General features: G+C 42.2%; 3 protein-coding genes and 2 non-coding genes across 24 annotated transcripts in view; 4 read left to right on the forward strand and 1 right to left on the reverse strand.

Moving 5' to 3' along the window:
- Nucleotides 1-10,373, forward strand: TSR1 (TSR1 ribosome maturation factor). 5 transcript variants are annotated; one of them, XM_086359726.1, is made up of 15 exons: nt 1-135; nt 315-418; nt 744-963; nt 1,082-1,216; nt 1,598-2,022; nt 2,760-2,919; nt 3,300-3,457; nt 3,714-3,907; nt 4,648-4,810; nt 5,168-5,278; nt 6,450-6,582; nt 7,700-7,816; nt 8,198-8,338; nt 8,445-8,519; nt 8,647-10,373. In XM_086359726.1, exons 3-15 carry the CDS (start codon nt 909-911, stop codon nt 8,823-8,825), a joined length of 2,046 nt encoding a protein of 681 aa, XP_086215852.1. In that variant the 5' UTR covers nt 1-135; nt 315-418; nt 744-908; the 3' UTR covers nt 8,826-10,373. The 5 variants fall into 5 exon arrangements, with proteins under 5 accessions (XP_086215852.1, XP_086215854.1, XP_086215851.1 ...); XM_086359728.1 differs by having other exon boundaries at nt 744-794; XM_086359725.1 differs by having other exon boundaries at nt 1-127.
- On the forward strand, nt 5,419-5,512 carry LOC147352332 (small nucleolar RNA SNORD91 family). Its single transcript, XR_015148517.1, has one exon. It is a non-coding gene; the product is annotated as a small nucleolar RNA SNORD91 family (small nucleolar RNA).
- Nucleotides 6,714-6,808, forward strand: LOC147352333 (small nucleolar RNA SNORD91 family). The gene has a single exon (XR_015148516.1). It is a non-coding gene; the product is annotated as a small nucleolar RNA SNORD91 family (small nucleolar RNA).
- Nucleotides 9,055-26,165, reverse strand: SRR (serine racemase). Of its 9 annotated transcripts, none has more exons than XM_086359746.1 (9): nt 25,731-25,786; nt 19,262-20,639; nt 13,836-14,007; nt 12,076-12,202; nt 11,764-11,867; nt 10,600-10,719; nt 10,404-10,478; nt 9,712-9,921; nt 9,055-9,384 (listed from the first exon to the last, which is right to left on the reverse strand). In XM_086359746.1, exons 2-9 carry the CDS (start codon nt 19,288-19,290, stop codon nt 9,187-9,189), a joined length of 1,035 nt encoding a protein of 344 aa, XP_086215872.1. In that variant the 5' UTR covers nt 19,291-20,639; nt 25,731-25,786; the 3' UTR covers nt 9,055-9,186. The 9 variants fall into 9 exon arrangements, with proteins under 9 accessions (XP_086215872.1, XP_086215871.1, XP_086215876.1 ...); XM_086359745.1 differs by having other exon boundaries at nt 19,262-21,021; XM_086359750.1 differs by lacking the exon at nt 19,262-20,639 and having other exon boundaries at nt 25,775-26,165.
- Nucleotides 25,922-26,183, forward strand: part of SMG6 (SMG6 nonsense mediated mRNA decay factor) — a 200,673-nt gene continuing 200,411 nt past the window's right edge. For 4 of the 8 annotated variants that reach the window (XR_015148077.1, XM_086359688.1, XM_086359691.1 and 1 more), the window contains exon 1: nt 25,942-26,117. Coding sequence is in view for 7 of the 8 variants with exons in the window: in XM_086359688.1 (XP_086215814.1) it covers nt 26,030-26,117 (88 nt within the window). In the remaining variant the exon portion in view is untranslated. Of the gene's footprint in view, nt 26,118-26,183 lie in introns of all 8 variants that reach the window. The other 4 variants (XM_086359686.1, XM_086359690.1, XM_086359692.1 and 1 more) reach the window with 2 other exon arrangements.

The raw sequence follows: 26,183 nt of genomic DNA on the forward strand, positions 1-26,183 counted from the left end.
AGTGGTGACTTGGTACACGTGAACGGCAGCATGGCGGTCCATCGCTCTGGCCCGCTTAAGCAGCAGAATAAAGCGCATAAAGGCGGGCGGCATCGGGGTCGAGGGTCCGCGCAGCGAGACGGCAAGGGTAAGAAGGTAGGGTTGGAGGAAGAAGAGCTGTTTAATCGATATTAACTGCTTTTCTTCGTGCCCAGAATGAGCTCCTACTTCCAGCCTGGACCCCGCGCAAAGGGTCTAAGGAGGGCAGACAGGGGTCCCCTTTCTTAACCTGCTAGTGCTTTGCGCAAGATCAGAAAGGTCTGATATCCTTCCAGGCCGTCTAGCACCGAAAACCCTAAGCAAGAAGGTGAGAAAAGATCTCAGCAGGGTGGACCAGAGGCATCGCGCCAGCCAGCTCCGAAAGCAGAAGAAGGAGGCGGTGAGAGGACTCGGGTTAGGGGATTGGTGTGGCTTCACAACCTTTCTAGGCGGGTAATGCCTCGAACTAGAAAATGTGACCCTGGGAAGGGCTCAGAGATGGAGGATAACTCTAGAGCACGTGTCAGGTGTGCAGGCCCAGACTCAAGCTATAGCTTTCTTTGCCTTGTGCCTACCTTCTGCCCACCTCCTTGGCATACGTGACACCTTTTAACAAGAGAGATGCTGGTTTGGAGGCTGAGGATGGGCCTCTGTACTGTTGGAAATGCAGTACTGGAATAAAGTATTGAAACATTGAGGTGTTCTCTGATGCTTTCTTTCCTCAGGTTTTGGCAGAAAAGAGACAGCTTGGCAGCAAGGATGGCCCTCCTCATCAGGTACTGGTGGTGCCCCTGCACAACAGGATTTCCCTGCCAGAGGCCTTTCAGCTGCTTCAGGATAGGGACACTGGAACTGTACACTTGAATGAATGGGGAAGCACCCATAGCTTTATGCTATTATGCCCCCGCTTGAAACATCGGTGGTTTTTCACATCAGCAAGGCCAGGTTAGAGTATGCAACAATATTTCCTATCATTATGTTTTGAGCATTAATGGTAATACTTTGTAAGTAAAATGTCCTGATGTCAACCACCTTTTCCTACTGACTTTGTCTTCTATTCCAGGGGATCTGCACACTGTGTTAGACATGGCTAAAGTGGCTGATACCATCCTGTTCCTCCTTGATCCACTAGAAGGCTGGGATAGCACCGGGGATTACTGCCTTTCTTGCCTGTTTGCTCAGGGCCTTCCCACCTATAGTAAGTGAGTTGGAAGTATTGCAGGCCAAGAAAGGAAGTGAGTTAGCATTTATTGTTCACCTCTAATTTGCCAGATACTATGTCTAACACTTGATATTTTTTGGGGGGGGTTGTACGAGTATGTGTGGCCTTAACTTGGTCCATTATTTACAAGTCATATATCAAGGTGCCTTTTTATTTCTGGACTGCCAGTTGCCCAGAGAAAGGAGAAGATTATGAAGTTTGGTTTTATTGTGAAATTTCTTTAGGGTAACTTGATTGTTGGGTTGCCCAGTGATCTCTGGGCTCACAACTAAACTATTAGCTTGTTTGTGAACTGCAGAGGGGGATTTTCATATAGTGAAGCAACAAGTCATGAAACCTTTTCTCTTTTGCTTACAGCATTAGCTGTCCAAGGGATTTCTAGCCTCCCGCCGAAGAAACAAATAGATGCCAGAAAAAAGCTAAGTAAAGCAGTGGAGAAGCGCTTTCCTGAGGACAAACTCCTCCTGTTAGATACTCAGCAGGAGGCAGGGATGCTGCTCAGGCAGTTGGCTAACCAAAAACAGCGGCATCTTGCCTTTCGAGATCGGCGTGCCTATCTGTTTGCTCATGCTGCTGAGTTTGTGCCTAGTGAAGAGAGTGACTTGGTGGGCACCTTGAAGATCTCAGGCTATGTTCGTGGTCAGGCTCTGAATGTAAATAGCGTGCTGCATATCATTGGACATGGTGATTTCCAGATGAAGCAGGTAGATGCCCCTGTGGACCCTTTCCCTTTAAATCCGAGAGTGATCAAATCCTCAAAGGACTCAGGCACGGCAATGGAGGTAAGATTGGTGTTCTTAAAAACTATGTCTTGTACATTGATGGATGAGAACTAATTAACGTCAGAGAACGTGGTACGGCTACACTCTTGGACAAATATCCTAGTCCCTGGAGGTAATTGTGAAATAAGGCAATAGTCAACTACAAATAAGTTGATGGGTCAAATATTTATTCAGTGCTTTGTAGATGCTCTGCATAGCAATTGGCTCTGAGTCTATAGATAGACACAGATGTAGTCTCTCTCCTTAGATAACTTAATTAGGTCAGAAAAATGGCAAACACCTGTGAAATAAAGATTGCGAAAGTATGGTTGAGCTACATACCTGCAGTGGAAGTGAGGAATAGACCGGCCAGATTCACGGAAGAGATTGACTTTTGCCAGGTACTGAGAAGGATGAATGTGTTTTATGAGTTGAAAAGAGATGGAAGAATATCTCAGCAAATAGAGACAACATGAGCCTTGGCAAAGTGATAGATCAAAGGGTTTTTTTGAACTCTGAGGATAACAGTGGCTGGGAGTAATAAACAGGTAGGCATGGGATCAGATTATGAAAGGCTTCAAGAGCTCAGCAGACTTATAGATTTAGAATGCTAGGAAATAGAACTATTTGAAAAATCCTGACAAGTTTTGGCTTTCTATTCTATTTGAGGACTGTGCTCTTCTAGATCTTCTAATTATGTTAGATTTAGTAGATTTTTGGCTAACACTTAATTGACTGTCGACTGTTCGGGTTTTCAGATTTGTGCTGCAGATGCTGTAGCTGATATGGAGGAAGACCTGAAGGTTCTAATGAAGGCAGACCCTGATAAACAAGAATCTTTGCAAACAGAGGTTATCCCAGATCCAATGGAGGGGGAACAGACCTGGCCCACAGAGGAGGAGCTGAGCGAGGCACATGGTTGGTGTTGGCAAACTTGAAATTCATCTGGCCTAGAATTGTGGGTTTTGTCTAACTGCTCACAGTGAGGACCTTAAAAGGTAGATGAGGCAGTACTGGAAGTCTGTCTTCTCTTACCTCCAAAGGCTGTAGTTTGCACTGAGCAAACACTGGACACAGCTTTGTTCTATCTCTAAGAATTACTTACTGTTTTCTAATGAAAGGGTAAATAAACTTCCAATTCATTGTAAGACTTGCTTGACCGTGTCAGTATTGCTAGTTCTGAGGCAGCTGAAATAAACTTGTAAGTGCCTGCCAGAGTTCCTGGTATTGGTAGCAATATATCCTGTGTCATAGAGGAGAGGAGGAGGTCTGTAACTTCATCATGTGGGCTTTTACAGACTTACTGAAGGAAAGTTCCAAGGTAGTGAAGAAGGTTCCCAAAGGAACATCCAGTTATCAAGCTGAATGGATTCTGGATGAGGATGGTGAAAGTGGTGGGGAAGGAGATGAGTACGATGATATAGAACACGAGGATTTTATGGAAGAGGAATCTCAGGTAAGGAAATGGGCCCTTGGGCACCCTCTGTGTATAGCCCCCAGTGCAAGGCAAGGTGCGTTCCTGACCCTAAGGGGTATGTGTGGTCTGTTTCTTAGGAATAGCTTTGTAGTTGCCGGACTGAGTCTCTGTTTTATAACTCATTCTCTATTAGAGTTAATATTGGTTTGGACTGTGTATCTAGTAAATTTCAGCATAGTGGCCTTTTGTGTAAAGATGTGGGTTTCTTCAGAAACTGTGATCCTTCATTCTATAGGATGAGGGTAGTGAGGAAGAAGAGGAGGAATGTGAAACTATGACTATAGGAGAGTCTGTACGTGATGATCTGTATGATGAGAAAGTGGATGAAGAGGCTGAGGAAAAAATGCTGGAGAAATATAAACAACAAAGACTGGAAGAGATGTTCCCAGATGAAGTAGATACCCCCCGTGATGTGGCTGCTAGAATTCGGTGAGTCAACAAGTCCAAAACCAATCAACACATTTTTATTTAAAACTTGCATGGCTCAGAACTATGTCAGTGTGATATAAAAGAAGAAAAAACACATTGTTCTTCCTCCCAAAGCTTAACCTTACACAGGAAGGGAACAGACGTACAGGAAACAGTCATATATATTCACATTCTACACTGTGTAGTACAGGCTAATAATGTTACAGAAATATAATTGTGATTAATTAGCAAATGCTTCCTTTGGAGCTAAGACTCAATTAAACTATATAACATTTGAAGATTTGGGGAAGTTTGGGTAAAACAGCAAGAACAAAAGAGTTAGGGGTGAAGGTGATCTTGTCTGCTCTAAAGGTGAGTCTCACTAAAACCAGAGTTTATGCTGGTTCTTAAAGGGGTAAGGCTTTTATCAAGGACCCTGCTAGTCAGGTTAAAGAGCCACTCCCGGATATGCAGCAGGGAGCCACTGTTAATACTTTTAAGAAGCTGGGGTTTGGTACTGAAATACTTGTTACTGGCTCTTTTGGGGGGTGGTCCTGATATAGGCCATTAGGTTATTTTGAAAGGTAGTTCCTTTAAGCTAAAGCCTTAGCCATTTATTTAATTTTTTAAAGTAAAAAATTTTTTTCCTTTTTTTTTTTTCATTTTAAGCCTTAGGCATTTTAAGTGAAGTGAGTGAAACAGTTAAGTAGCACCATATAAACGTCACTGTGAATTTCTTTAAAATATCCTCTATATTCTAGATTTCAGAAATACAGAGGCCTTAAGAGCTTCCGGACATCTCCGTGGGATCCTAAGGAAAACCTCCCTCGAGATTATGCTCGGATCTTTCAGTTTCAGAACTTTATTAATACCCGGAGACGCATCTTTAAAGAGATTGAAGAAAAAGAAGTTGAAGGAGCTGAGGTATCTGCTTCCCTTTGTTCATCCCTATAATTAGCTTATTTGCCAAGGTCGTGTCTGTCCCCTCTCCCCATTCATTCTCTTGGCATGAGTACCTTAATGAGTTTTATGCTGCATACAGCTGACTTAGAGAAGCTGCTGAGTTACTGATCAGAGTGACACTGGGAACAAAGAGGTGTCAGAGATTTTAACTGGGAAAGCTTAATCTGGGTGGTTGAGGCATCTGTGCAAGGCAGTCTTGGAGGGTGAGCACTGGCTTTATCAATGTTTGGGAGACTGTTAACATAGTTGGAGAAATGCTTCATCATTATTGAGACCGTAAGAGTAACTGCATAATCGTATTCTGCTTTCTCCTGGCAGGTTGGCTGGTATGTCACACTTCATGTCTCTGAAGTCCCAGTCTCAGTGGTTGAGCACTTCAAGCGAGGCACACCCTTGATTGCATTTTCGTTACTACCTCATGAACAGAAAGTGAGTTAGTGTCTTGTGGGAAATGGGAATTATGGCACTTTCCAACCAGTTTTGTCTGACAGCCTAATGTTTTATGTGGCTTACGTTTTGCTTCTTGGGATGTGAGTCTGCCTTTATGATGAGGAGTAAGGGGAGGATAACAGAGAAGTCAATGATGGTTTTACCTACATGTCTGAACCTGTCTGATGCACCTCAGTGATGTGTTCTCTGTATGGTTCTGAGACTTCTCTGACCTAAGTATGTTTGTCAGATCAGACTTTAGTCAAGGATTGGCATCCATAAAAATAAAGAGGGCTTCTGCCAAGGTATGGGCTTCCCTTGTGGCTCAGCTGGTAAAGAATCCACCTGCAATATGGGAGACCTGGGTTCAATCCCTGGGTTGGGAAGATCCCCTGGAGAAGGGAAAGGCTTCTGGAATACTGGAATACTCCAGTATTCTGGCCTGGAGAATTCCTTGCACTGTATAGTCCATGGGGTTACAAGGAGTCGGACATGACTGAGTGACTTTCACTTTCATGCCAAGGTATAGGTCTTTTTTCTCTTGGCCAGCATCTTGTAGGTTGGGGTGTAAGAAAGCTCTGGCCTTTGGTCAGTGTGAGTAACAGTTGAAGCAAGAAGGGTCTTGATGAGTGTGGTTTGGCAGTGTGTGGTTAGTGAGTGACTTGTAGCCATTGATTTTGTGGTAGATGTTGAACCCTTGTGTGTTACACATGGGAAGGTCAACTAGTATAGCAGGGACATGAAAGTTCTGAAAGCCAGCTTATTTTCAATTTGAATGCAAATTATTAGTGAAGGTAAAAGATGGATTTGTGTTTCATCATTTATACTACACCATAAATTAGTATAGGGCTTCCCAGGTGGCTCAGCAGTAAAGAATCTGTCTGCAGTGCAGAGATGCGGGTTCAGTCCCTGGGTCCGGAAGATCCCCTGGAGAAGGAAATGGCAACCCACTCCAGGATTCTTGCCTGGAAAATCCCATGGACAGAGAAGCCTGGCAGACTACAGTCCATGGAGTCACAAAAAGAGTTGGACATGACTTAGTGACTAAACAACAACATAAATTAGTACTGTCAGCTCTTCGGGTGCACCCAGTCTGCTGGTTTGGTTTGCCTTCTTTTACTTTGGTGTTCTACTCCTGATATGAAGTTCTGTTCCTTTACTTGGTCCCCAGATGTCAGTACTTAATATGGTGGTGAGCCGGCACCCTGGCAACACTGAACCCGTGAAAGCTAAAGAGGAGCTGATCTTCCACTGTGGATTCAGGCGCTTCCGAGCCTCGCCTTTATTCTCTCAGCACACTGCAGGTAAGCAGCAGGGAAGTTTCTGGGTTTTTGTTCATTTTACTGTCTTTTAGGGGACTGTGATTTTGTGGCAGGGGGTGGGAGTGTGAGAAGGTGGGGATGGGGTGTGCAGAATACAGCATTTCAAACTTTGGTTTAGGAGCCAATGATGTTTCCATTCAAAATGTCTGAACCTGTCTGAAGCATCCCAGTGATGCAAACTCTGTGTGGTGCTGAGGCTCCTGTGCCATGAGTATTTGCTGCAGAGTCAGTGTTGAATAGGGATCGGCAGCTTTCAAGTAATGATGTGTCATGGAACCCTTGGCATCTGATGTCCCAGTGGGTGAAGTCTAAGGGGTGGCCCACAGTTGGATAAAGCAGAGGTGTATGGCTTCTGAGATCTTGAGGTTAGATGAGAGTTTGGACAGTGATGACCAGGGATACTCCTAAGACAAAAAATGATTGTCCTCTTACAGTCTTTAGAGTGGGAAGATATTTGCAGTATGTCGGGGCTTCTGAACCCCCACACTCTCAGCCCCCAGCGGTGGCCAGAGGAAGGTGAGAAAAGGCAGTATTAATGGATGCTCTGGATAATTTCTTTGCTCACCAACCATTCTGTCTTTGAGGGATTGATATTGCCCTTTTATTTCCCTATAACTTTCAGTATTAATTTAAAAAAATGTATTGTCTATATCTGCTTTTGTGCTTTAGTGAGAATTGAGTAATTAGAAGAGAGACTCAATGGCCACAAAGCCTAAAATACTTACTCTGATTATAGAAAATGTTTGCCAATCCTTGCTCAAGATTAAGAGCTGTTGAATTAGTGGAGTGTTTTTCTGTAAAACACCGATTCTTAAATGAGGTAGGGTGATATGTATCAGGATCACCTGGAGAACTTTTTCAAACCCCAAAATACAGTTCAAGCTTCAAGACTCTGCCTCCTACTTCGAAAAATCACTCTGCTAGGACAGAGTTGTATTTTTCAGTTGTACAGAGGCCAGAAAATGCTTGGAGAACTAGTAGGATAAAGAAACATTAGTTGCTTTAGTTTACGAGTTCCAGTGCTACAGCTTTTGCACAGGCCTCTGGATTACCTATTGTTTCTCAAAATACGTTCTGGTTTTTATTCTTTTAATGGCAGCGGATAAACATAAATTTCAGAGGTTCCTGACTGCAGACACAGCCCTGGTGGTGACAGTATATGCCCCGATCACTTTTCCTCCTGCATCTGTGCTGCTTTTCAAACAGAACAGCAATGGTAAGTTGCGTTCACAGAGGTGAATAGGCCTGCAGGTCCTTAATAAGATTAACTGGTCTCTGTATTTAAATTTGGGAGTCAAATGGTAACAAAAAAGTTAATGATGATTTTTAAATTGTCCCAATTTCAGGATGACAAGTGGGGTTTTATCTTGCTTGCAAACCTTAGCTAATTGGTAGAGGCTGCTCAGGTGCTCTGTTTAGGCTAGATTCTGAGGACAGGCCCAGCAGGAATATCAGTGATCTTGGCCATGAACCCAGGAGGGCCACATAGTACATCCCCACTGGGTTTCCCAAGATCTCTCATAGGTCTTTAAATAGACTGGACAGTAAGTGAAGGCTTTGACCAAAAGCCTCCTGCTGCTCTGCTTTCCCCCCCCAGGAATGCACAGCCTCATTGCCACAGGCCATCTCTTGTCAGTGGATCCAGACAGGATGGTCATCAAGAGAGTTGTTCTGAGTGGTCATCCTTTCAAAATTTTTACTAAGACGGCAGTGGTGCGTTACATGTTTTTCAACAGAGGTAGGTGTGACAGAGGGGATCCAGTTGCCTTTGTGGGATGAAGGTTGGGTTTATACATTATGGATAGGTGTTTCATCTGGTCTTCTCTGTGTTTCTTTATCTTAAGAGGATGTACTGTGGTTTAAACCTGTGGAACTGAGAACAAAATGGGGCCGCAGGGGCCACATCAAGGAGCCTTTGGGTAAGAGAATGTGCGATGTGGGAGCTTGTGTAGACTTCCCCAGCGCTGTTAAACGACCACTGGGTTAAGAGACCACTGCTTTAAAGTTTTCTATTAATATGACCAACTCATTCTGTTTTCATTCTAGGTACTCATGGTCACATGAAGTGCAGTTTTGATGGGAAGCTAAAATCTCAGGACACAGTACTGATGAATCTTTATAAGAGAGTTTTCCCCAAGTGGACTTACGATCCATATGTACCAGAACCAGTCCCCTGGGTGAAAAGTGCGATTTCTTCAACACTGCCTGAAGTGGACATGGAGTAGTGGATTCAGTGGGATTCTGTCTCACCGCTATTAGTGAGCACTCTAGGGTGGGAGCCTGTAGCTGTGACTGCCCAGTTTGTCTTTCTACGTAAGCCTACTTAAGGGCTCCTGCTCCTTTGTGCAGAAGACTTTTCTTGGCTTTGAGGAGGCGTCTCAGTTAAGTATGGATGTTTTTCTAGTTCAACTTAGTCCAAAAACATTAAATCTTACTGAAATACACATTCTCCAGTAGGGTTTTGAAGGCTGTTTTAGAGGGGAAGATAGGAACTTGACAATGACCAGGAGACAAAATTTCCAAGTGTCTAGATAGACACTTGAGTCCCTTTTCTTCCTTTTGCACATATTAAACAGAAACAGATTGCTAAGGAGCTGCCTTTTCATCCTGCTTCACCCAAGTTAGGGAGGTTAAGTCTACATTTCCACCACTGAGCACAATACAGATGTTCTTTACTTCTGCAGGAACTGTTCGAAAATGCTGAGACAGCACAACGGCCACTCCAACACCAGCTGTAGGTTCAATAAGCAATTTCATCCTCTCCCACACCAGCTGGGTTGCATACTGTCGGTACAGAAGTAAGAATTAGTGACACGGGAAAAGGGGGAAAGAGCCTAGTTGGTTGGCCTTTATGATTAAAGGCCAAATGGGGGTGTATGCCCAGTCTGAGTATTCCTATTTGTGATACATTTGTGTTTGTCAGTGAAGGGCAGGGCTTTTTTCATTCTGACTTGCTTTACTGTCTCGACACTCATCTAGAGCACCCTCTTACATGTTATGAAATCACCTAGTCAAGTCCCCTTGTGGGTTAGTTGCCGTTTACAACAGGAGAGTTTTTGCCTAAGAAGTTGCTCCACTCTTTTGTTGTTTTCTTTCCTCTTGGAGCCTCACCTTAATTTCATCCTCTGTGACAGTGAAGACATCATCCACGAGGTCTCTTATAATAGGCCAGGTGTTTAAGCCAATGCTGGATTTGATACCATCTGCTATGGTTTCCGGAGGATAGGGGTTGGGGGTCAGTTCCCCTTTCAGTTTGGACTGGTAGCAGTCATCTGCATTCAAGGGTTCAGCAGCATATACCTTCACACTGGGTCTCAGAGCCTAGGAAGAGGAATATTAGATACCTTACAACTAGCCACAGCCATTTTGCCCGCATGCTTGCAGTAAAACAGATGGTACAGTTAACACATTTCTGCCCAAGAGCCTTTCTTTTAATCTATGTAATGGAAATAAGGCCTTTAAGCATTTAAATTGTTTTCCACTCTGGCCTTCAGTTGCCTAGATCACAGCTGGTTCTGCTGGTGACTTGGGAAAGGAGTAGCTCCTGACCTGCACAGTAAGTTGGTGAGATGGAATTCAAAGGACTGCGAGGGTGCCGCTCATTGTAACGGCTCTTGTGCTGTAAAGTTTTCATTTAGAAGAGGGCAGTGATGCAGAGCAGAGCCTTCCATCCCAAGTGCCAGGGGGATGATAAGAAGGAACGGCAGTTTGGGGGGAATGCTGAGCAAGTATTCACAATGTACTGTAATACAAAATAAACTTCTGTGCCTAAAGTGGGGAGTCCTCCAGAAGCTGTTTCTCACCTTCACTGTAACGGCTATTCCAGCAAGCATTCCTCCTCCTCCTACAGGTACCACCAGTGCGTCTACCAAGGGAACCTTCAGTGAAAGTGTAAAGTATTAAAATAGGTGTGTTAATAACCAGTTTTATATGTACATATGAAAGAATTGGTTCTGTGGCCAAACATCAGCATCACTGGCAGCTAAACTAAGCTGTTACCTGGTTTAGCACTTCCATGGCAATTGTCCCTTGCCCAGCTATCACTGCAGGCTCCTGGTTGGGATGTACCATAATGCCTTCTGTTTCTTCCGCAATTCTCTTTGTAATATTTTCTCTGGACTGAAAGAGGACATTACCTTAGCTTACTTTATCTGTATTTAATAGAGTCCCCAACAAGTTAGATTCAGTCATTTAACACTTCATTGGCTGCTTTTCTCAGACTTGGATCTGGCACTGAGGATATGACTGAACAAAATAGCCCCTGCACTCAGTGGAGTTACATTCTAATAGGGTGGGATGTAAGTAAATACAGGTATGTCTACATGCTTTGGAGGAAAATGAACAAGTCCTGTGTGTCTCCACATAATATTCCAGGGAGAGAGGAACAGCAAGTACAAAGACCACAGAACAGGAGTGCTTGGCTTTGAGAAGCTGCTAAGTTAGTGTGGTTGGTGTGGAGTGTTTAGGGGACAGTAAGTGGAAGATGAGATCAGCAAAGAAGTAATGGGCCAGTTTGTCTGGGCCACAGGTGATTGCAAGAACTTTTGTTTCTGGGACTTCCCCTGGTGGTCCAGTGGCTGAGACTCCATGCTCCCAGTGCAGGGGACCAGGTTTCCATCCCTGGTCAGGGGACTAGATCCCACATGTTGCAACTAAAAGTTTGCATACCACAACTAAAGCTCCCACATGCCATATGAAGACCAAACATCCTGAATGCCACAACTGAGACCCATCTCTGCCAAATATTGAAAAAAATACAGTATGATTTCTTAAGGTTGTTTAAAACAACAACAACAACAACACTTTTGTGTCTACTGTGTGTGAGGTGGAAAATCATTGGAGAATTTTGGGCTGACAAGTTGCCATTTACTGATACGGGGGAGACAGGAGGTGGAACAGTGTTAAAATGTGTTTAGTTTTAGGCAGTTTGAGATACCTATTAAGACACCCAATTGGGAATATACAAGTCTGGGCTAAGAGTAAAGGTCAGGACTGGAGTTAGAAGTTTTAAACTAGGAGACCATAACTAGATCATCTGAGTGAGGGGCGTGCCAACATTTAAAAAGGAAACAACAAAGGAGACTGGAAGCTGCGCCCAGTGAGGCAGAGAGGTTTCATATGACTATGAACACTGTTAAGGTGGTGCCGAACATTCTTCCTTACCTCTTCGCTCTGTTCACTGTATACTATAGAGGCTCCATAGGCTTGTATTGCCAGTTTTTTACAGTTGGGAGCTGTTTCCGGCACTATGACATAAGCAGGAATCCCTGGGAGGGAGAAACAACGTTTAGTTAGTACAAATTTACTACTAAATTTGTTAGTACAAATTTAGGATAGAAATCTCTGTTCAGTTCGCTTGTAATCGGGCTGGGAAATTTATTTCCATGGCTATCACCCATCTCACTGAAAGTTAAGGATACTTTTCCACTCCTCTCTGATGACCCTACTCAGGACCCTGAGAAATTAGTCAAGTACCTTCCAATCTGGCAGCAAAGGAGAGAGCCTGGCCATGGTTTCCGCTGCTGTGAGCAACAACAGCTCTGGGCTTCTCTTCTGGATGGGCAGAAATCAGGCCTCTGATTGCATTAAGGGCACCACGAATCTAGAAAAGAGGGATGGTGAATTAATCCATTTGTTTTAAATGTTTCTTTAAAAAAAAACAAAAACCCACCAGCTTTAGATTTTTCTCTCCCAACACTGCACACCCAGTAAATTGTATTGGTTGTACCTCCTAAATATCTCACGTTCATCTTGGCCACTACCTCGGTGAGGCTTAATTTCTCAACTGGGAGTTTCTGAATCTCAGCTGGTCCTGCCTCAAGGATCATTCTCATCTAATAGTTCCGCTAGATTATGAAAATTACCTTTTAAAAACATGTTACCTTTTTCATTGATTGCCTATCTGTAAGAAAAGTACAAATTCTTTAAAAGCTGCAGCCTTTCTAACATACCTAATACATTACTTTCTAACATGTCAGTGTCATAGCCATCTTAAGTTGCTGCTAGTTTCCTGCCAGGTTAGCTCACACCTCTATTTCTTGACATGCCGATGCCTCTACCTGTAGTTTTTTCTCTCCCTGATCTGGCTAGAAGTATCATCCTATAAAACTTGGATCAAACATCACCTGGTTCAACCTTCTTGCTCTCGCAGGCAAAATTAGGTACTCCATTGGCTTCCATGTTCCTTGTTTGTATCTTTATATCTTTTTATTTGGACTGTACTGCATGGCTTGCAGGATCTTAGTTCCTCAACCAGGGATCCACCCTGGGCCTTTGGCAGGGAAAGCACAGGGTCCTAACCACTGGATGGCTAGGGAGTTCTCTCTATCTCTGTAAGACACTTGTCATCAACCTACTTTTGTCTTCCCCTGAAAGTATCGCTATAGGGCAAGGCCTCCAGTACATACACCTGGTATAGTTAGTGAAAATATGTGCTTGATGTGTGACAAATGAAGAACAAACCATGACAGAAGCAAAGGGCATAAGGAAATAAAGAAGTTTTTGTATTGTTTAAAAGTTCTCAGTTAATGGGTGCCAAAAAAAGGTAAATACATGATATCCTAAAGCTACCACTTAACAGGTACTAATACTTCTCAGCACAGTCCAAAATGTAGTTTTCAGATTTTTACTTGAATGAATCTTGAAGTTCATTCTAATGAATGAAGTTCAACTAATGGTCAGAAAATTCTGATAATGAAGAAACACAGAAACCTATTTTTATGCAAAGGAGAGGCCCTGACATATATTACAGAAAAAGGTTTTGTTATATGAGGGCTGAGCTAGGTGTAGACCTTTTTTATTCATAATGTATAAACACATAGCAAGTGAATGCGTAAACTTGGCTACATCCAGCGTGATCACACGTGTTGCAAAGTCACATCGCAAGGCACTGGACACGACTGAACAACACAGGTGTCCAAGTTGACAACTGTGCTCTCTGTTCTGTCATTAGAAGTTCTCCTTTTCATCCCCAAACATGTCCTAATATGGATAGTAAGCTGTATGTGATCACCTTAATTATAAGGGATTTTGAGATAGTGTAAAAGTGGCTCTCTGGAACACCATGATGCTAAGTAACCAGGACTTAAGCAAAGGAAAAATTTGACAACCCTTTCTTTAGCTATAAGAAGACATTAATTCTACCTACCTCACTGGGTGGTCAGGAGGATCATATACATTTATATGTGAAAGTGGTTTGAAAAGAAACATGATACACTATCAAAAAGGGTTGTTACCTTAAAAGATCCAGTTTTCTGGAAGAGTTCACATTTGAAGAAAAGATTACGTCCTGTTATTTGATTCAAAATGGAACTTGTTAGTACTGGTGTGAGGTGAATAAAATCTCGAATGTTGATATGAGCTTTTTCAACATCAGCAAAGGAGATGCAGTACTGATCACACATGGTTCTGTAACCCAAGAATAAGAAGGGGGTCAAAGCAAGCCTAGACGTATGTTTAATGAAAAGGTTTTGAAAATGCACAACAGACCCATGGAATGTACATCCCCAAGAGTGAACCATAATGTAAACTATGGACTTTGGTGGTAATGGTCTATCAATGCAGGTTCAACTGTAACAAATACACCACTCTGGTGGGGGATGTCAATAACGAGGGAGGCTATACATGTGTGTCGGAGAAGGCAGTGGTACCCCACTCCAGTACTCTTGCCTGGAAAATCCCATGGATGGAGGAGCCTGGTAGGCTGCAGTCCATAGGGTCACTAAGAGTCAGACATGACTGAGCAACTTCACTTTCACTTTTCACTTTCATGCACTGGAGAAGGAGATGGCAACCCACTCCAGTGTTCTTGCCTGGAGAATCCCAGGGACGGGGGAGCCTGGTGGGCTGCCGTCTATGGGGTCGCACAGAGTCGGACACGACTGAAGTGACTTAGCAGTATACATGTGTGTGGGCAAGGGGCATATGGCAAATTTCTGTACCTTCTTAGCAGTTTTGCTGTGAATCTTAAACTCAGAAAACTAACACTCAAAAACAGAAACAACAAAGAAAGAAAATGCATAACACTGGAAAATAGACTCAGCCTGTGGTGTTAATGTGGGAACCATCTTCATTACTGGGGTTCCAGAATTTCTGCATAAGGGAACATCTCTCAAAGCTGAGTTTTTTGGTGTATAAGTTTCTTCTGTTGAAACTTTATAGGAAATAAAAGTTGATTCCTGGTGATTCTGGAAGGCTTAAAGCTCAGGCCTCACCTATACCATGCATCTGTTGCTACTGCCACTGGTCTCTACTTTTTCATCATTGTTGTGAAGCTTAAATAAACTGGTTTCAAAATCTGCTATAGATTTTTATTTTAAAAAATATTTCACAATTTACCAAGGGGAAAAATCGCCTACAATCCTACCATCTTAATTCACTTTCTATGTTTCCTCCTGTTTTTTCAATACGCATGTAACAGTTAAAATCAAACCAAAGACAGTATTTCATCTACCCTTTTTCCATTTGGCTCAGTTTCTTCAAAGTTTTCCTAATTATAATTTCCAGTAACTGCATTAAGCTTCCACTTTTCACTATTTTTATTGTGATTCTCTTTTATTTCCTTAACAAAGGGAATGCATATTCAATAGAAAGACAATTTAATTTGGTTCCTCTCCAAAGACAATTGCTACTGAAGTTCTGGTGTCTCTGTCCAGGCCCATATATATATATATATATATATATATATATATATATACAGACAAAAGTTTTTTGACAGGTTTGGTAACTTGCTTTTTTCAGACAGTAGTAGGAATATAAACCTTAGCTTATCAATCGATATTTTATATGACTTTTTAAAAAAGATTTAAAAGTTTTTATTTTTTGGCTGTGCTGTGTCTTTGTTGCTGCACAGACTTCTCTAATTGCAGGGAGCAGAGGCTACTCTCTCGGAGAAGGTAATGGCACCCCACTCCAGTACTCTTGCCTGGAAAATCCCATGAACGGAGGAGCCTGGTGGGCTGCAGTCCATGGGGTCACTAAGAGTCGGACCTGACTGAGACTTCACTTTCACTTTTCACTTTCAAGCATTGGAGAAGGAAATGGCAACCCACTCCAGTGTTCTTGCCTGAAGAATCCCAGGGACGGGGGAGCCTGGTGGGCTGCTGTCTATGGGGTCGCACAGAGTCAGACAGGACTGAAGCGACACAGCAGCAGCAGCAGCAGCAGAGGCTACTCTCTAGTTGAGGTACACGGGCTTCATTGCCGTGGCTTCTCTTGTTTTGGAGCACAGGCTCTAGGGCACACAAGTTTCAGTAGTTGTGGCACACGGGCATTGTTGCTCCACGGCATGTGGGATCTTCCCCACTGGGGATCAAACTCACGTCTCCTGCATTGGCAGATGGATTCTTTACCACTGAGACACCAGCCCTTATGTGACTTTTTAAATCACTAGTACTTCTTTTTACAAAAATACCATAGTTTTACATAACTCTGTTGAACATTTAAATTTTCCTTTTTTTGCTATAATAATGATGTAATGAACAGACTTGTTGCAATAATTTCTATACATGGTTTGAGTAGATTCCACCAGTGGCATTTTGCATTAAAAGGCATACATACTTAAGGCATTTGACACCCACTGCCAAACTGATCAGAAGAGTTAAAGATTGTCAATTTATACCCCATCATCACTTTCTGAGGAATGACTATTTTCCTTTACCCTTATTATTTTTATCTGTCAATTTACTGAAATATGTCTAGTAGTTTAGATTTAATTACTAGTGACTGAACATTTTTTCTGTATATTGGCCACTTATTCTTTTGTAAATCTTTAACACACTATACTGAATCATTTTCCTGTGAAATATAATACATTTATAAAAATTCAAAATTCTATTGATGCTTGGGGCTTTTCTGGATTTTGTTCCATTGATTAGACTGCCAATTCCTTTAATAGTATTACTATGTTCTTCCCTTTCTAAAATTTCTAAAATTTATTGGCTTTTCTCATATATCAGTTCTTCTAAAAGAACTTTAGAAATCCTTTACCAAGGTTGCCAGAAATTCCACTGTACAATGTACAAATGAATTGGGGTCATAACTAACATTTGAAAATGTTGAACCTCCACATCCATTAACAATGGATGTCTTTTAATTTAGTAAAGTCCTTTTGTTTTAGGTTTCTTAGTAAAGTTATCATACTTTATTTGCTCCTTGTATAGACCTGATTAAATTTATGCCTAAATGCAACATACTTATGTTGCTTTTGAGAGAAGGCATTTTTTAGATTTTTAAACTGCTTACTGATGATGTATATGAAAACAATTTTTATCATGTAATTCAATACTTTACCAGATTATCTTATTGTATCTAATAGTTCTACAGTTTAAACAATCATGCCATCTGCAAATAATTTGCCTTTACCTTATAAACATAACCCTGGTACCTTTTCAGTGACTTCATAGTTACTGGTTTATATGGATTTGCCATTGCCTCTTGAATTAATTTCAGTAATTTTTTTTTTGGTAAAATCACTTAATTTAAAATTTATTAGTATAAAGTTGTACATATTAATATTTCTAAGATTTTCATATCGGTAATATTCATTCAACAAATATTGAGCACCTTCTATACGTCAGATATTGTTTGATCTGGGGATACAGTATTAGAAAAGTAGACTTATTCCTCTTCTCATAAAGATTACAATGTATTGGTCAGGTGTCTTAATAAATAATCCAATTAAATATGTATTTGCCAACACTGAGATGTTAACTTAGGGAGGAGTATTAGGATAGGATAGTATATTCAAAGGCTTTATTTTAGATCAGTGAAGGCCTGTACTGTGAAGTACAGTACAGAAGTGAATTTTAGAAGTGTATGTAGAAGTGAATTTTAATTTTTGTGAATAATTAGCTTTTTTTTGAGAAGTAAAATTAAATTATGACCTATAAGATGAATAGGCATAGTAGTGGGGAAAGTGTTTCAGGTAGAGGGAATAATAATAATATGTGAAAGCTTTAAGGAGAGAAAGAGCTTGGCATTTTCCAAGAACTAAAGGATCAATGTATTTGAAAATGTGATCAATGGGAAATGTGATAAAGAGATAAGAAAAGTGAAGTTGGCAGAGTCTAGATCATAAGGGACCATGACTCACAGAACCTTTTTTAAGAGTAATAAAATGCCATTGGACTTATGATTACCAGGGAGGAAAAGGAGGGAGGAGAGAGAAATTGGGAGGTTGGGATGGACATATACACACTACTATATATAAACTAGGTAACTAATAAGAATCTACTTTATATAGGACAGAACTCTATTCAATACTCTATAATGACCTATATGGGAAAAGAATGTAAGAGTGGATATATTTTATGTATAACGGATTCACTTTGCTGTACCACAGAAACACAACATTGTAAATCCACTATTCTCTGACAAAAAAAAGTCACTGGAGAATCTTGAGCAGGTGACATGTAAGAATTCATATTTACAAAAAGTCACTTGCTACATTACAGAGTGATGAATGAAAAGGAGGAGATAAAGAGTTGGAATCAGGGAATACAGTTATGAAATATTACAGTTGTCCATATGAAAGACAACAGGGGCTTTGATGGTCAAAGTAGAGGCAGAGAAAAATAATCTTCAAGATGCATTTTGGAAAAAACAACTGAAAAATGGGTGAAGGACTTGAATAGACATTTCTCCAAAAAAGATATACAAATGGCCAACAAACACATGAAAAGATGCTCAACATCTTTAATCATTAGAGAAAGGCAAGCCAAAACCACAATGAGATACTACCTTATGCCTATGAGGATAGCTACTATTAAAAAATAAAAAAACAAATGGGAAAATAACAGGTGTTGGCAGGATCTAGAAAAACTGGAGTCCTTGTGCACTGTTGGTAGAAATGTAAAATGGTACAGCCGCTGTGGAAAACATTGTGGTAGTTCCTCCCATAATTAGAACTACCATATGACTCAGCAATTCTATTTCTGGGTATATGCCCAAAAGAATTCAATGAGGGTCTCAAAGATGTATCTGTACATCTATGTTTATAGCAGTATTATTTGCAATGGCCAAAAGGTGGAAGCATCCCAAGTATTCATCAACAGATGAATGGATAAACAAAATGTGGTATATACACACAATGAAATATTATTCAGCATTAAAAAAGGAGATTCTGACTTGTGCTATAATATGGATGATACTTGGGGATATGCTAACTGAAATATCAATCAGAAAAATCCCATATGGTTACACGTATGTGAGGTACCTACAGTAGTCAGATTCATAGACAGAAAACAGAATGGTGGTTGTAAGAGGCTGTGGGGAGGACAGGGGGATGGGAAGCTGTTCAATGGGTATAGTTTCAGTTTTGCAAGATGAAAAGAGTTCTGGAGATTGGTTGTACAACAATGTGAATGTACTTAACACTACTGAACTGTACACTTAAAGATGGTCATGATGGTATATTTCATGTTACATGTATTTTACAATTAAAAACACACACACATTTTGGAGATTATAATTAGTTAGACTTCTTGGTTACAAGTGACAGAACCCCAATTTGAACCTGGCATAGGCACAAGATGGAGGCGATGAGAATTTATTGGCTCATGGAATCCAGAAAAGTTGAACCATGGAAAGGGCAGGAATATGGAGCATTAGGAACAAGTGGAACCAGGGACGTGGAGGTTTTCCAGGACTTTCTGTTTCTCACCTCTGCTGCTTTCTGCCTGTCGGCTTCATTCTTTTCACTGCAGACCAGCTGGTTCCACATGGCAGGACACATGGCTGCTGACAGCTCCTGTGTTTTGCATTTTATGGCTTCCACACTGGAGGGGGTTTTCTTTTTTTCTTAGTTTTGGTTTAAAAAGTTCTGGGTAGGGACTCTGGTTGGCCCATCTTGGCCCAGGACCAGTGGCCAAGAGTATGAGGTCATTTAAGACAACACCATGCAATAGTTAGAAGTATTTACAGAAACATGAAAAAGAAACAATGATTTCTAGAACACAGTATCAAATATGTATGTTTAAAATACATAGATAAACAAAACAATATTACATATTATTCAAAGATACATGTATTTTCAAAGGACATATATCAAACACATTAGAGTGGTTTCTGAAGAGGGAAGGAACACGAATGGGAACTGGAATGTAGGAAAAAAAGAAAAAAGAGAAAGGCCTTGTTGATGATGTGAACCAAACAGTATGACTGCCTGAAATCTGTACACCTGAGGGAAAAATAGGAGCAAAGTTCAGTTCAGTTCAGCTCAGTCGCTTGTCGTGTCCGACTCTGCGACCCCATGAATCGCAGCACGCCAGGCCTCCCTGTCCATCACCAACTCCCGGAGTTCACTCAGACTCATGTCCATCGAGTCAGTGATGCCATCCAGCCATCTCATCCTCTGTTGTCCCCTTCTCCTCCTGCCCCCAATCCCTCTCAGGATCAGAGTCTTTTCTAATGAGTCAACTCTTCACATGAGGTGGCCAAAGTACTGGAGTTTCAGCTTCAGCATCATTCCCTCCAAAGAAATCCCAGGGCTGATCTCCTTGCAGTCCAAGGGACTCTCAAGAGTCTTCTCCAACACCACAGTTCAAAAGCATCAATTCTTCGGCGCTCAGCTTTCTTCACAGTCCAACCCTCACATCCATACATGACCACTGGAAAAACCATAGCCTCGACTAAACGGACCTTTGTTGGCAAAGTAATGTCTCTGCTTTTCAATATGCTATCTAGGTTGGTCATAACTTTTCTTCCAAGGAGTAAGCGTCTTTTAATTTCATGGCTGCAGTCACCATCTGCAGTGATTTTGGAGCCCCCAAAAATAAAGTCTGACACTGTTTCCACTGTTTCCCCATCTATTTCCCATGAAGTGATGGGACCGGATGCCATGATCTTCGTTTTCTGAATGTGGAGCTTTAAGCCAACTTTTTCACTCTCGACTTTCACCTTCATCAAGAGGCTTTTTAGTTCCTCTTCACTTTCTGCCATAAGAGTGGTGTCATCTGCATATCTGAGGTTATTGATATTTCTCCCAGCAATCTTGATTCCAGGTTGTGCTTCTTCCAGCCCAGCATTTCTCATGATGTACTCTGCATATAAGTTAAATAAGCAGGGTGACAATTATACAGCCTTGACGTACTCCTTTTCCTATTTTGAACCAGTCTGTTGTTTCATGTCCAGTTCTAACTGTTGCTTCCTGACCTGCATATAGGTTTCTCAAGAGGCAGGTCAGGTGGTCTGGTATTCCCATCTCTTTCAGAGATGCTGCGCGGGCGCCTGAGGGCCTAGAGGAGCTATTCCACGCACGTTCAAGGTCGGGAGGGGCGGCGGTGAGGAGATACCCCTCATCCAAGGTAAGGAGCAGCGGCTGCGCTTTGCTGGAGCAGCCATGAAGAGATACCTCACGTCCAACGTAAGACAAACCCAAGTAAGATGGTAGGTGTTGCAAGAGGGCATCAGAGGGCAGACATACTGAAACCATAATCACAGAAAACTAGTCAATCTAATCACACTAGGACCACAGGCTTGTCTAACTCAGTGAAACTAAGCCATGCCCTGTGAGGCCACCCAAGACGGGCGGGCATGGTGGAGAGGTCTGACACAATGTGGTCCACTGGAGAAGGGAATGGCAAACCACTTCAGTATGCTTGCCTTGAGAACCCCATGAACAGTATGAAAAGGAAAAATGATAGGATACTGAAAGAGGAACTCCCCAGGTCAGTAGGTGCCCAATATGCTACTGGATATCAGTGGAGAAATAACTCCAGAAAGAATGAAGGGATGGAGCCAAAGCAAAAACAATACCCAGTTGTGGATGTGACTAGTCATAGAAGAAAGGTCCGATGCTGTAAAGAGCAATACTGCATAGGAACTTGGAATGTCAGGTCCATGAATCAAGGCAAATTGGAAGTGGTCAAACAGGAGATGGCAAGAGTGAACGTCGACATTCTAGGAATCAGCGAACTACAATGGACTGGAATGGGTGAATTTAACTCAGATGACCATTATATCTACTACTGCGGGCAGGAATCCCTCAGAAGAAATGGAGTAGCCATCATGGTCAACAAAAGAGTCTGAAATGCAGTACTTGGATGCAATCTCAAAAACGACAAAATGATCTCTGTTCGTTTCCAAGGCAAACCATTCAATATCACGGTAATCCAAGTCTATGCCCCAACCAGTAACGCTGAAGAAGCTGAAGTTGAACAGTTCTATGAAGACCTACAAGACCTTTTAGAACTAACACCCAAAAAAAATGCCCTTTTCATTATAGGGGACTGGAATGCAAAAGTAGAAAGTCAAGAAACACCTGGAATAACAGGCAAATTTGGCCTTGGAATACGGAATGAAGTAGGGCAAAGACTAATAGAGTTTTGCCAAGAAAATGCACTGGTCATAGCAAACACCCTCTTCCAACAACACAAGAGAAGACTCTACACATGGACATCACCAGATGGTCAACACTAAAATCAGACTGATTATATTCTTTGCAGCCAAAGATGGAGAAGCTCTATACAGTCAACAAAAACAAGACCAGGAGCTGACTGTGGCTCAGATCATGAACTCCTTATTGCCAAATTCAGACTTAAATTGAAGAAAGTAGGGAAAACCACTAGACCATTCAGGTATGACCTAAATCAAATCCCTTATGATTATACAGTGGAAGTGAGAAATAGATTTAAAGGACTAGATCTGATAGATAGAGTGCCTGATGAACTATGGACGGAGGTTCGTGACATTGTACAGGAGACAGGGATCAAGACCATCCCCATGGAAAAGAAATGCAAAAAAGCAAAATGGCTGTCTGGGGAGGCCTTACAAATAGCTGTGAAAAGAAGAGAAGCGAAAAGCAAAGGAGAAAAGGAAAGATATAAGCATCTGAATGCAGACTTCCGAAGAATAGCAAGAAGAGATAAGAAAGCCTTCTTCAGATATCAGTGCAAAGAAACAGAGAAAAACAACAGAATGGGAAAGACTAGGGATCTCTTCAAGAAAATTAGAGATACCAAGGGAACATTTCATGCAAAGATGGGCTCGATAAAGGACAGAAATGGTATGGACCTAACAGAAGCAGAAAATATTAAGAAGAGGTGGCAAGAATACACAGAAGAACTATACAAAAAAGATCTTCACGACCAAGATAATCACGATGGTGTGATCACTCACCTAGAGACAGACATCCTGGAATGTTAAGTCAAGTGGGCCTTAGAAAGCATCACTACGAACAAAGCTAGTGGAGGTGATGGAATTCCAGTTGAGCTATTTCAAATCCTGAAAGATGATGCTGTGAAAGTGCTGCACTCAATATGCCAGCAAATTTGGAAAACTCAGCAGTGGCCACCGGACTGCAAAAGGTCAGTTTTAATTCCAATCCCAAAGAAAGGCAATGCCAAAGAATGCTTAAACTACCACACAATTGCACTCATCTCACACGCTAGTAAAGTAATGCTCAAAATTCTCCAAGCCAGGCTTAAGCAATACGTCAACCATGAACTTCCAGGTGTTCAAGCTGGTTTTAGAAAAGGCAGAGGAACCATAGATCAAATTGCCAACATCCGCTGGATCATCGAAAAAGCAAGAGAGTTCCAGAAAAACATCTATTTCTGCTTTATTGACTATGCCAAAGCCTTTGACTTTGTGGATCACAATAAACTGTAGGAGCAAAGGGAAGGAATAAAAGAGAAAAGAAAGGAAAAAACAAAATAGAAAAAGGAAAAGACAAAGTACTATCATTGAGAGTAAGGGGCAGTTTTTAAGAGAAAGAAAGGGAAAATATTGAAGTTATGAACTCCATACATGTCTACTACAGAGATAGAGAAGACGTATCTTGATATTGGATTGAACGGGGTTACTGAGGGAGAGGGAGGTATTAAGGATAACTTCTGGGTTTCGACTTAGATGGTGGTATAATTTACTGAGATATTGGAAAAGACTCTGATGCTGGGAGGGACTGGGGGCAGGAGGAGAAGGGGACGACAGAGGATGAGATGGCTGGATGGCATCACTGACTTGATGGACGCTGAGTCTGAGTGAACTCCGGGAGTTGGTGATGGACATGGAGGCCTGGCGTGCTGCAACTCATGGGGTTGCAGAGTCGGACACGACTAAGCGACTGAACTGAAGGCTGGTAAAGGAACATTTTAGGAGGAAAATCAGAAATCTGATGAGCTAAGTTTGCACTTCCTATGAAGCATTTGATAGGATGTCTTTTGGATTTTTAAAAATTTTTGCCAGAAATGTGTCTATTACATAATGTCTACTTTATTTATGAAGAATGAGTGCTTTGATTTACCAAGTGTTATTCTTTTTCCTTAATTTATGATTTTATCTTTATTTCTTCCATTTTTATTTTCTAACTTTATTGAGTATGTAGCTTATTACTTATTTATTAATTTATTTGGCCACACCACATGGCTTGTGAGATCTTAGTTCCCTGACAAGGGATTGAACATGGGCTCTTGGCAGTGAGAGCAAGGAATCCTAAACACTGGACTGCCAGGGAATTCCCAAGATAACCATCTTAAAAAGTCAGGTATGTATCCTTCCACATCCTTTTTGATATATATAGAAACTTATATTTGCAATAAATAGTTTTGCTGCTCTCAGAACCATACTCTGTATCTTGCTCTGCAATTGGTTTAAAAAAAATACATCTTAAATATATTAGCATATATTTTAATTCTTTAAACTCAGCTTTCATTGTGATACAGGTCTAAATATGGTTGTCTTTTCATTTATTTTTACCTGGTATTTCATTAACCCTTTAAATCTGAGAGTTGAAATTAACTTTTAAATTCAAAATTTCCACCAAATTAGTAAATTTTCTTCTGAATATTACCTTCTGAACTCATATTTGATTCTTAGTTTTCTGGATCCATTCTCCATGTCTCCTTCATCTCTCAATGTGTGTGTGTTCGGTCAGACTCTTTATGTCCCCTGGGGTGTAACTCACCAGGCTCCCTGTCCATGGAATTTTCCAGGCAAGAATATTGGAGTGGGTTGCCATTTTCTACTCCAGGGGATATTCGCGACCAGGGATTGAACCTGAATCTCCTGTGTCTCCTGCACTGGCAGGCAGATTCTTTACCACTCAGCCACCTTTCTATTACATTTCCCCTCTGACTTCTAGTAAATTTTTTTGAGCTGGTTTTAACTTTTGGCATATCTCATCTGCAGTTCACTGAAACGGTTGCATTAATTTGGCGATCATGTTTATCCTAGGGAAGCTCTGTTCACACTTTTCATCTTTAAAAAAAAAAAAAACTGTTCCAACATTCTGTCCAATTTCACTGTGATATCGAATTAGTTTTAAACATTTTTTCCTATTCCTTTCATGTTTTTAAAGCCTCCCATGCCATTTGCTCTGTCCACGCCAATCATTCCTCTTCTTTTGTCCTCTACTGACTTTTTCCATCTGTTTAGCCTTCTGGAGGGGAAGGGCCTGCCACCTAATAGTAACTGCGTAAGTTGTCAGTCTGTTCACATCTTTTATACCCACTCAGTTTAAGGAGTAATTAGTAACTATTCTTTGATGGTATAGAGGTCCGGTAGGCTGTGTGCCACTGGGAAGGAGCAAGAGGTGGAGGAAAGCAGCCTGCTCAGGAACAAACAGTAAAGTACCAGTTACATTTTAAAGATGAAAAAAGAACAAAAACAAAAAGAAATCAACCTGAGATCCAGCAAAGTCAAGTGATTCTTCCAAAACTTCAGTGATACAGCAAATTCCCAAATCGCCTCATCACACCTCCTGACTTATTTCCACACAACCCTTCCCTCAGCAAGAGCCATCTATACTGTATTTAAAAAAAAAAAAAGGAAGTTTGGGATATAAATTGCCATAAAGGAAAAGACTTTTGAGTCTCCGGTCATTATCCATTGTGTCATCCTGGGCAATTTGCTATGGTCCTGACATTCAGTTCCATCACCTTTAAAAAAAGCGAGGGGGTGGGGGCACAATAGTAACTACCCTCCAAGATCGTGAAGGTCCCAAAGTAAAAGCCCGATACACCAGTCCGGGCCTGTGGCGAAGAGACCCTGGCCTAAGACGAATGGAGAAGGCCCGGGCAGACTCCGAGCCCCATGCCGGCACCGGTGTCCTCGACGGCCACCACGACAGCAAAAGCAGTCACCGCCGCGAACGCTCGCCTCGCTCGGCCTGACCCGGCCGGGCCTGACCTCACCTCACAACCCGGGCGCCGCGCCTCCACCTCCAGCCTCAGCTCACCTTCCTGACCACACCTCTGCGCACGCGCAGCGCCCGTCGGCCCCGCCCGGCTGTTCCCTCTGGAGCGACCGAGCGTGCGTTCGGCGCCTTTCCTCCCTGTGCGGCCACCGTCGTTTGGGGAGGAGAGCGGGAGGGGGCGGGGAAAAGGGTGGGAGGTGGGTGAGCGCGCGCGCGCGCCGCCCGGCCGTCGTGGTTTCCTGGCTGCGCGCGCGCGGCGCTGGCGGAGTAGCTGCAGCTGTAGCAGCAGCCGAGAAGATGGCGGAGGGGTTGGAGCGTGTCCGGATCTCCGCGTCGGAGCTGCGAGGGATCCTGGCCACTCTGGGTCCACAGGCCGGGAGCAGAGGTGAGTCGCGCCGCCCAGCTGCTGGGCCGGGCCTGCCCGCCCCGCCTCCCTCCCCTCCTCTGCCTC

Source organism: Bos grunniens, chromosome 19 (genome assembly GCF_055505025.1).
Source record: "Bos grunniens cultivar Pamir isolate PY7600 chromosome 19, Bosgru_T2T1.0, whole genome shotgun sequence".
Taxonomy (NCBI): domain Eukaryota; kingdom Metazoa; phylum Chordata; class Mammalia; order Artiodactyla; family Bovidae; genus Bos; species Bos grunniens.

Excerpts from the sequence above, each read along its gene's own strand:
- TSR1 (XM_086359725.1), top strand. The coding sequence starts at position 31 with ATGGCGGTCCATCGCTCTGGCCCGCTTAAGCAGCAGAATAAAGCGCAT. Across the intron at positions 964-1,081 it reads TTTCACATCAGCAAGGCCAG|GGGATCTGCACACTGTGTTA; the intron begins GTTAGAGTATGC and ends CTTCTATTCCAG. Across the intron at positions 3,908-4,647 it reads GATGTGGCTGCTAGAATTCG|ATTTCAGAAATACAGAGGCC; the intron begins GTGAGTCAACAA and ends TCTATATTCTAG.
- SRR (XM_086359746.1), bottom strand. The coding sequence starts at position 19,290 with ATGAAGCCGACAGGCAGAAAGCAGCAGAG. Across the intron at positions 14,008-19,261 it reads ACAGGCAGAAAGCAGCAGAG|AACCATGTGTGATCAGTACT; the intron begins GTGAGAAACAGA and ends CTTGGGTTACAG. Across the intron at positions 11,868-12,075 it reads CTTTGCTGCCAGATTGGAAG|GGATTCCTGCTTATGTCATA; the intron begins GTACTTGACTAA and ends TCTCCCTCCCAG.